Below are 10,380 nucleotides of genomic sequence, written 5' to 3' on the forward strand. Positions count from 1 at the left end.
ACAATCAGGCAAATACCAAAGGCAACTAAGTTTGGAATAAGGACCATAGAGGTTGCTATCTGTGTCTCCTAACACCACTTTAAAAAGTTGATTCAAGATGGATAAAAGATTTAAACCTAAGGCATGAAACAATAAAAATCCTTGGCTCGGCGCCTGTGGCTCAAGTGGCTAAGGCGCCAGCCATGTACACCCAAGGTGGTGGGTTCGAATCCAGCCCAGGCCTGCCAAACAACAATGACGGCTGCAACCAAAAAATAGCCGGGCATTGTGGTGGGCGCCTGTGGTCCCAGCTACTTGGGAGGCAGAGGCAGGAGACTCGCTTGGGCCCAGGAGTTGGAGGTTGCTGTGAGCTGAGATGCCACAGCACTCTACCCAGGGGGACAGCTTGAGGCTCTGTCTCAAAAAAATAAAATAAAATAAAAATCCTTGAAGAAAGAGTGGGGAAAACACTTGTAAATATCAACCTGGGGAAACACTTTATGAAGAAGACTTCCAGGGGAATCGCAACAACAAAAATAAACAAATGGGATTTAATGAAACCGAAAAGCTTCTGTATAGTTAAGGAAACAACAATCAAAGCAAAGAGACAACCTTCAGAATGAGAAAAGATATTTGCATATTATGATTGGACAAAAGCTTGATAATCAGGATCTACAGAGAACTCAAATTAATCAAAAAAGACCCAACAATCCCATATATCACTGGGCAAGAGAGATGAATAGAACCTTCTGTAAAGAAGACAGATGAATGGCTAACAAACATATGAAAAAATATGCAAATCAAACTACCCTGAGATATCACGTAACACCAGTGAGAATGGCCCACATCACACAGTCTCAAAGTTGCAGATGCTGGCATGAATGTGGAAAGAAGGGAACACTTTTTCACTGATGGTGGGACTGCAAACTAATACAACCTTTTTGGAAGGAAATATGGAGAATCCTCAAAGAACTCATATTAGACCTCACATTTGATCCTGAAATCTGATTAGTAGGCATCTTCCCAGAAGATGTCCTTTTATCATAAGGACATTTGCACTAGACTGTTTATTGTAGTTCAAATTACAATCACCAAAATGTGGAAACAACCTAAATGCTCACTAACTCAGGAATGGATTAACAAGCTGTGGTATATGTATACCATGGAATACTATTAGCCACTAAAACAGATGGAGACTTTACCACTTTAGTATTAACCTCGATGGAGGTGGAACACATTCTTCTTGGTAAAGCATCACAAGAAGGGAGAAGCAAGAATGCAATGTACTGTATTCTAATATGAAGGCTGTAGATCAGCTAATATAAGGGGAGTAGGGGGATGAGCAAGTGGGGAGAGGGGAGTAGGGAGGAGGATGGAGGATCATGGCGTATGGCACACCTCTTGGGGGTGAGACACAATTATAAGAGGGACTTTATCTAACAAACGCAATCAGTGTAACCTAATTATTTTTACCCTCAATGAATCCCAAACAACAAGAAAAAAAAAAAAAAACAGGGCAAAAATTTTCAAATTTGAGAACTATATACCCACAAATTTGAGACGCCCAATGAACCTCAAGCACAAGTAACATGCAAAAAATTAAGCCAAGGTATGCCTTATGCAAATGGCTTATTTATAACCAGAGGAGAAAAAAGATAAAACATTCAGGGAGACAAAGGTGAAGAGAATAGCAGATTTCTCATTTGAGAGCTACAAGCAAAAACGCAGTGAAGTACTTTAAAGTATTAAAAGTAAAAAGTTTCCAATCTAAAATTTCTCACACATAAAAAATTTCAGAAACAACACAAAATGGGGGAGGGGGTGACCTGTCAACCTAGAATATTTAGCCCAAGAAAAATATAAAAAAAGGCAAAATAAGACCTTTTACACAGACTTAAAAGCTGAAAAAATTCCATGAGCTGCAGGTTTAAACTCTGAGAAATAATAAAGGGGTACCTTTATTACTGACATCAAATGAAAACCTGGATCTACACAAAAAGGAGGCATACCAGAAATGATAACTACATGGGCAAATACATAAGGTATTTTTCTTATTATTTAAAACTCATCAAAAGATTTCTGTAAAGCAAAAATAATGATGTATTTCAGAATATATAATCTTAGTAGATGTGACAAAATACCTCAAAGGCTAGGAGAGGAAAAATGAAAGTATACTTCATAAGCTTCTTACATTTACTTGAAGATAGACTGCTATACTTTAAAGAAACATATTAGGTACTCTAATGCAATCACTATAATAACACAACAAAGAGTTGTAGCTGGTAAGCCAACAAAAAAGATAAAAGAAATTATAAAAAAAAATTTACTCCAAGAACAGATGGGACAATTAGAAAACAAATAGCAAGATGGCAGATTTAAACTCGACCATATCAATAAACACAAAATGTAAATGGTCTAAATACTTTCAATTAAAATGCAGACAGTATCATAATAGATAAAGGCTAAGACCAACTTACACTTAAGAAAATGATTCTAAACATAAGGACACAAATAATAATAGATTAAAAAGAAAAAGAAAACTCATGCCAAAAATTAATCAAAAGAGAACTAGACTGCTATATTAATGTTAGTCAAACATATTTTTAGAGCTAAGAATAGTACCAGCAACAAAAAGAGAAATTTTTCAATAATAAAAGGGTGAATTTATTCAGAAGTAATAACCTTTTAGGGCCTACAAGCATCACTTCTAGCCAAATGAAGCAAAAACTGCTACAACAAAAAGAAACAGACAATCCACAATTATAAATGGATATTCCAACACCTAGGTTTTAATCACTGATAGAATGTTCCACACAAAAGTAGCAAAACACACATTCTTGTCAAGTAAACATGGAACATTATTAGCATACCTAATATTCTGACCATAAAATTAGCACTGACTTATAGCGAACAGTTTTTAAAATGGTTGTTTGTCATTATTGTAATGGTTATTGCTACTCTTATGTGGAATAATGTTCTTCACATCCATCCCCTACTGCCTATAAATAAAGCTAACTTCGAAGCCCCCCCCAAAAAAAAAAATTAGCACTGACAAAATTAAAAGAATTCAATTCATATTCAATGTCGCAACCCACAGGTTGAGAACTGCTGATATAGAGTATGTTTCCCGGCTACAATGAAATTAAATTAGAAATGAATAACAAAGACTTCTGGAAAGCCCCCATAATATTTGAAAACTATGTAATATAATTCTAAATGACTTAAAAGTCAAAGAAGAAATCAAACTAAAAGTATTTTGAACTGAATGAAGATGAAAATCAAATTAAAATTTGTCAGATATTCTTAAAAGAAGAACTTAGGAAATTTATGGTATTAAATGTCCATACTAGAAAAGAAGAAAGCTCTCAAATAAATAATCTCAGCCTTCACCTTAAGAAATTAGAAAAAGAAGAACAAATGAAACCCAAATAGAGCAGAAAAAATAACTAGACCGTAGACACTTGGACTTCATTGTTCTCCACTATGTTCCCAACATTTTGAAGAGAGTCTGGCACACACTATATCCTTAAAACTTGATACTTCCCTATTAGATAAATGAAGATTGTAGAAGATAGTTTTGACTTTAGATAAAAGTTGCTTAAAAATATTAGCTGTTTCTAATACAAATTTCAAAGCAGAAATCATTGAAATAGAAAACAAACAAACAAATAACAGACAAAAAATAAAACAAAAAGCTAGTTCTTGAGCAGACTGACAAAATTGATAACCTCTAGTCAGACCAATCAGGGAAAAAAAGAAGACCTATTCATATCAGGAATAAGAGAGGTGATATCATTACAAATTACACAGATTATAAAAGAATAAGAACAGAAGAAATTTCCAAAACCCAAAAAGAGCATCTACAAAAAACTTACAGCTAACGTCATACCTAATGGTGAAAGACTAAAGGCTTTTCCTGAATAAAAATCAGGAACAAGACAAGGAGAAGGCTGTCTACTCTCACCACTTTTCCCTGCACCAGATACGGGATCACTGCATTCTAGCTGGATTCGATATTTCCTTTGGTTACACAGTTGTTGCAGCAGATCCCTGAAGTGTGCATGGCCCGGTAATCCCACTGTGGCCAGCATCTGAAATGGGATAGTCTTGTTGGGGACTGTGTCCTTTAACCTGTGAATGCTAACTCTGGGTGTTAGTGTCAGAACTGAATTGCAGTCCACCAGAGCTGGGACTGAAACAAAACAGACTCAAAAACTGATTTTGTAATTGATTATATATAATGCTGTATGCTTAGATATAAGCAACCAAAATAACTATCAGAAGTACATTTCAATGTTCAAATCAGCTGATAAATATAATGTTATGGAAAATAATCATGATTCCTTCATGATGAGGTGCATCTCCAAGTGAAACACATATGCTACAAATTCCATGAATAAAATCCCTTATGTAATAATTATGACAAGTATGTAGACTTTGGAATTCTTTTAATAATCATGATATGTACAGGAAAGCCTTCCTTCAAGTAATGTGATCATAAATCTTCACTCATTTATCAAATAAGAAAACATCAAGTATACACTGCACGCCAGACTTGCTTCAAAATGTCGGGAACATAGTGGAAAATAATAAAGTCCAATGTCAATGGTCTAGTTCATATGACAGTAGATTTTCCTTTAATATTGCTACATTTCTAAGCAAAATCCTTTGAAATTTCAACTATTAAATGCATTTAACGTTTGAATTAGAATTTTAAAGATAAAATATCTACTATTTTATCCCATGCAAACAGAAAAAATAGGCAATAATTAGCATTAAGAAAAAAAGCCTCCTAAAACTATTTCCCAATTACTATGATGTATGACATGTTTAATTATCCAAAAAGCATACATAATGATATAGAGCCAATATACATCAAAGATAATATGAGTAAGTAACAAAGTTTTACTTCTCAGAATAATCAGGGGCTATATTAAGTACAAATAAATTTCCTTTTCAGACCATGAAGTACTCAAACATTCAAAACTTTAGAATGTCCCACATGATTTCCATAATTCTTAACTATAATTATCATCATTTTCATAGTTTCTGTGGCTTCAGATCTAACATACTTGAAGGAAATTACTACTTTAAAGAAGTTTTCCAATTTGATAGTTCCCGAGTGTAAAGCACAATGACACTCTTGTAGCTGTGCTAGTCCACTAGCATCACAGCTAATCTGCTACAGATACAGAAAAGACAGACAGGAGCTTCCAAATAATGAAATGATTCACTGACGTGAATAAGGAGAGTGACAGAAATCAGACATCCAAACCCTCAGTTCACACAATAGTCCTTGAAAAGACTGGGAGGGGAGAACATGCAGCATCAGTATTTATAAGGTTCTAGTTCTTAAAACTTTAAGTAGAGGATGCGAAGGTAATTGTTCTATTAATCTACATTTTGGTATGCCTAAAATATTTAGTAATTTAAAAAAATAGACTCACCGATCAATTACAATTTCTTTCTGCCTTAGAAGTCCTTCTTTTATTTTCAACATTGATTCCCACTTACTGAAATCCTGATAGCCAGAAGGTGAATAACTTTGACGAGACGATCCAGTCAAAACCTGCACAAACACGTTTATACTATTAGTACACTAAAAGTATCCAAAGGAATATTTACATACCATCTAATATTTTCCCAATGATTTTCATTAAAAACTAGAGAAATCTCTCCAATTTTTAAAAGGCTATCTGAAATTACACCCGTGAATACAAAATAACTTGAAGAATTTAAAGGAAGTTCCAAAGTAAACGCACAAGTCTAACAAAGAATTGATGATGACAGAACATTTAACCTGGCTAATTATAATCCTAAAATGCTATTCTCGTTACCATGTAGAGTAAAAACTTTCTGGAAATAAAAAATTAATCACTGCCCACGGAAGGAGTATAATAAAGAAATGTACCATAGCCTAACTAAACATTACCAGGAGGATTTCTATAAGACTTCAAATTGTCATGCACCATATTATCATTTAATTACATTAAAATTTTAAAATGACAAATGTTCTCACCAAGTAGTAAATATATCCATAGAGAATATGATTATTTTAAGCTGATAATCTGTATGACTACTGGTCTCCATGTAAATTATATCATTTAGAAAAAAACTGTGATATCCTCAAATTTCTACCACTAAAATAACAACAAACTTTTTTTTAATAGTAGTGTCATGGGTTCAATTATGTCCCCTCAAAAAGAAAAGTTGATGTTCCAACTCCTAGTACCTCAGAAAGTAATCTTCTCTGGAAATAGGGTGTTTGCAGATGCAGTCCGGTTAAGATGAGGTTCATAGGGTGAGCCCAAATCCAGTACAACTGGTGTCCTTACAGAAATAGGAAAATCTGACCCCGCACACAGGAAGACCACGCGAAAGGCAAAAAAAAGGATGCCACATGAATATGAATGCAGAGATTGGGGTGATGCAGCTGCAAGCCAGTAAAGGTACAGGTTGCCAGTAAACACCAGAAGCGAGGAGGCAGGCACAGGGCAGATTCTCCTACACAGCCCTCAGAAGGAACCCACTCTGCTGACACCTTGATTCCCCACTTTAGCTTTCAGAACCGTGAGACAGTAAGATTTTGTTATTCAAGCTACCCAGTTTGTGGTAATTTGTTAAGACAGGTCTAGGAACCTGATCTCAACTGGAAATGTAAGTTCCATGGCAAACCAAAATATGCTGTATAAACACCACAAAGTGACATTAGGAGAATTCAAATGCATAGTACTATTTTTAACCTTTATTTTCCAAAGGCCTACTTTTGAGTAAACTATCAAATACTAATTGGGTGACTTCAACAATCCCAGATTAACTCTTTAAACAACTTCTATGGAAAACAGTATGGAGAGTTCTCAAAGAACTAAAAATAGAACTACCATTCTATCCAGCAATCTCACTACTGAGAAAAGAAAAATGTGGAGTGTGTGTGTATATACATAGTAGAACCTCCATGGTTGACAACCTCCCTACATTGACCACCTCCTGAAATTGACCTCATTTTTACAGACCAGACATGCACCAAATGTAGGTATCAGTACAGTAGGCCTAGTTCCTTATGTCATCCACTTCTGTATGTTGACCAGCTTATTTTAGTCTCTTGTGTAGTCAACTTATAGGGGCTCTACTGTATTTATAAATACGTACACATGCACAGGCCCCTGCACACACACATACACACCACGGAATACTACCTGAGCCATAAAAAGGAGTAAAATTGTATCAACATGGATGGAACTGCAGGAAAGTATCTTCACTGAAACAACTCAGAAATAGAAGGTCAAAAGCCACATGTTCTTCCTTATAAGTGAGAGCTAAATAACGTGTAGACGTGTAGACGTGGACATGGAAAGTGGAATAATAGACAATGGAGACTCAAAAGGGCAAGAACAGGTGTGGGATGAAAAATGATCTAATGGGTACTATATACATTAGAGGGATGATTTACACAAAAAACTCAAGACTTCACCACGATGCAATAAACCCATGTATCAAAACTGCACTTGTATCAAACTGTCACTGCACTCCAACCTGAGCAACAGAGACCCTGTCGCAAATAAATAATAAATAAAACAAATTAAGGTGACTGCCAAGTATTATATTAGGATTATTTCATAAGGAATATAGGATAAAATGAGTAGACTATCAGTTGATAACAAGTATATATCTTCTCAGATAAAGAGATATTTTGATTTTTTTTCTTTTGTTTTTTTTTTAAAGACAGAGTCTTATTTTGTCACTCTTGGTAGAGTACTGTGGTGTCACAGCTCACAGCAACCTCCAACTCCTGGGCTTAGACGATTCTATTGCCTCAGCCTCGCAAGTAGCTGGGACTACAGGCGCCCGCCACAATGCCCGGCTAAAGAGATATTTTGAGTGTAAATGACATATAGTGTTATAGAGGCAGGTTACCCAGAGCTTGCTCTTGCCTCTGAATTTCATTCTTTCCCTCGCCTAATATTCAACAAAGGCTAATAATCAGCTGGCATGCACCAGCACAGATGTTAGTCGTTACAATACTGAAGTCTTTTCACTGTGGTTGGTAACTGATTGCTATTCAGACCCTCTGACTGTCCTTTCCACTGCCCAGGAAACTCCTCAGAATGCACCATAATCCAACAAAGAGCTACTTTCATGGGGCTAGGAGGGTGTTGGGAGACACTGGTTGCCAGATTGTCCCAAATAGAAAAGAAGGTTTCAGGTGAGAGGCATAGCCCAGGTAAAATGCTGAAGGAAAGATACCAGAATCTACCCTTACCAGAGATCCCACATGAAGAAGTTATGGAAGAGAATAAAAAGGAATAAAACTTTGGTACACACTGACCCCTGAGGGATTCGGAGCCCAGCAGAAAGGGTAGATGGGAGTATTGGCTTTTCCTCCCCTTAATCGTGTGGCAGTCTGTCAGCTCCCACAGAAGCTGTCACGTGGTGAAGAGCCCTTCCACAGTGATGAACCCAAGCACTGCTGCCATCCACAAACTGAGCGCCTCTTGGGAGCAGAGTACTGGGCTATGGCCCACATAGCGTCACTTCCCCTTGACACAGACTTGAACTGGGACAGCAGATACCAAACTGCCTATGCACACATTAGGGGCCTCTGTCCAGCTAGGAGAGTCACAGTCTCTTAGTCTGCCTATCACTGGATCCCACTTGCACATTTCCCAGACCCTGATGGGCTGGGATGACCACAAAGGCGGAGGAAGACACCGGAGAACAGCAGTGTTCCCAGAGTTCTGACCCACAGGGCAGGGTGATGCGACGGGACTGGGAATACTGAAAACTATTTCTGGGACAGAGGAAGCCTGAACTCTTCTGTACCAGACAGCCCCTGGCTCCTTGTGGAAAGTTGTCTGTGCCCCTCCTCGTGGAGACACTTGCCACCATTCAGGGACTTCTTCCTCCTTCCCTCCCCCCAGCCCACTGCTGCAGCAGCTGTGGCTGTAACCTCTAGTGATTGGCCTTTGCCAGTTCCACAGGGAATGATTAACCCAGGACACTGAGAGTGGTTCCCACAGGTCTGACACAGCACCTAATGCACCCAAGCTGATTGTTTCCCCTTAGAAGCAGAAGTCAGGGAAGCACTGAATACGCTATGGCTACTATGAAACCCAAGGCTCGTTCCTTTCCCTTTAAAAAGACTCAGCAAGTGCTTTTGTGTCCCCAAGGAGAAAAGCTATCATAACTGAGGGGACAGCAGGGTTATCAGTCCTCTCTCAGGCTGTCCTTTCTATGCAGAGCCTACCTTCCCTGGAAGCAAGTCCCTGACACAACCACACCTTCCGTGTGGCAGCACACCAGCCACAGCCACAGCTAGTCACGCAGCCCCACACGTAGCAGGCTGGGCTGCCTCCACCACCTCTGGGCATCTGAGCCAAGGTGAGAGCTGGGAATCTGGGCTCTACTATGTCCCTGAAGGACAGAGACCACTAACATTGCTCAGGGAGAGAAGTGTGAGTGACTTGTGTGTCCCATGGTTGCCTGTCACTGCTAACTTGTCAAGAAAGGAGTCCACCCCTCCTTTCAAAGGCTCAGCTGCCCTTTTCCTGTTAGCAAACTTCTGGTGTAGGAGCGCACCCCCAAACACATACACACACTCTACAAAGGCAACACCTGGACCCAGGAAGGCACAAAAGCAGGTTTGCCAGCTCAGTCTCAGTCTGGCCCCCACAGGACGCAAGTATGTCATCCAGAGGCCTTCCTGGGGATTGCCTCACCTACTCTACCACCATTGCCATCCAGGGGCCTAGGAACTGGGGATTGCCTCACCTACTCTACCAGCATAGCCATCCAGGGGCCTCAGAACTAGGTATTACCTCACTCTACCACCATTGCCATCCAGGGGCCTCAGAGCTGGGGATTGCCTCACCTACTCTACCACCATTGCCATCCAGGGGCCTCAGAACTGAGGATTGACTCACCTACTCTACCACCATTGTCATCCAGGGGCCTCAGAGCTGGGGATTGCCTCACCTACTCTACCACCATTGCCATCCAGGGGCCTAGGAACTGGGGATTGACTCACCTACTCTACCACCATTGCCATCCAGGGGCCTCAGAACTGGGGATTGACTCACCTACTCTACCACCATTGCAATCCAAGGCCTCAGAGCTGGGGACTGCCTCACCTACTCTACCAGCATAGCCATCCAGGGGCCTCAGAGCTGGGGACTGCCTCACCTACTCTACCACCATTGCCATCCAAGGACCTCACAACTGGAGATTGCCTCACCTACTCTACCACCATTGCCATCCAGGGGGGCCTCAGACTAGGTATTACCTCACTCTACCACCATTGCCATCCAGGGGCCTCAGAACTGGCGATTGCCTCACCTACTCTACCACCATTGCCATCCAGGGGCCTCAGACCTGGGGATTGCCTCACCTACTCTACCACCATTG

At 39.5% G+C, this 10,380-nt stretch overlaps 1 protein-coding gene across 1 annotated transcript in view; it reads right to left on the minus strand.

The window, feature by feature from the left end:
- The window catches only part of CEP85L (centrosomal protein 85 like), a 157,572-nt gene that overhangs the window by 50,245 nt on the left and 96,947 nt on the right, over positions 1-10,380 (minus strand). The window contains exon 4 of the mRNA XM_003781627.3: positions 5,427-5,548. Coding sequence (XP_003781675.1) covers positions 5,427-5,548 — 122 coding nt within the window. The remainder of the gene's footprint in view (positions 1-5,426; positions 5,549-10,380) is intronic.

Source organism: Otolemur garnettii, unplaced genomic scaffold (genome assembly GCF_000181295.1).
Source record: "Otolemur garnettii isolate 467f Iridium unplaced genomic scaffold, OtoGar3 scaffold00002, whole genome shotgun sequence".
Classification (NCBI taxonomy): Eukaryota; Metazoa; Chordata; class Mammalia; order Primates; family Galagidae; genus Otolemur; species Otolemur garnettii.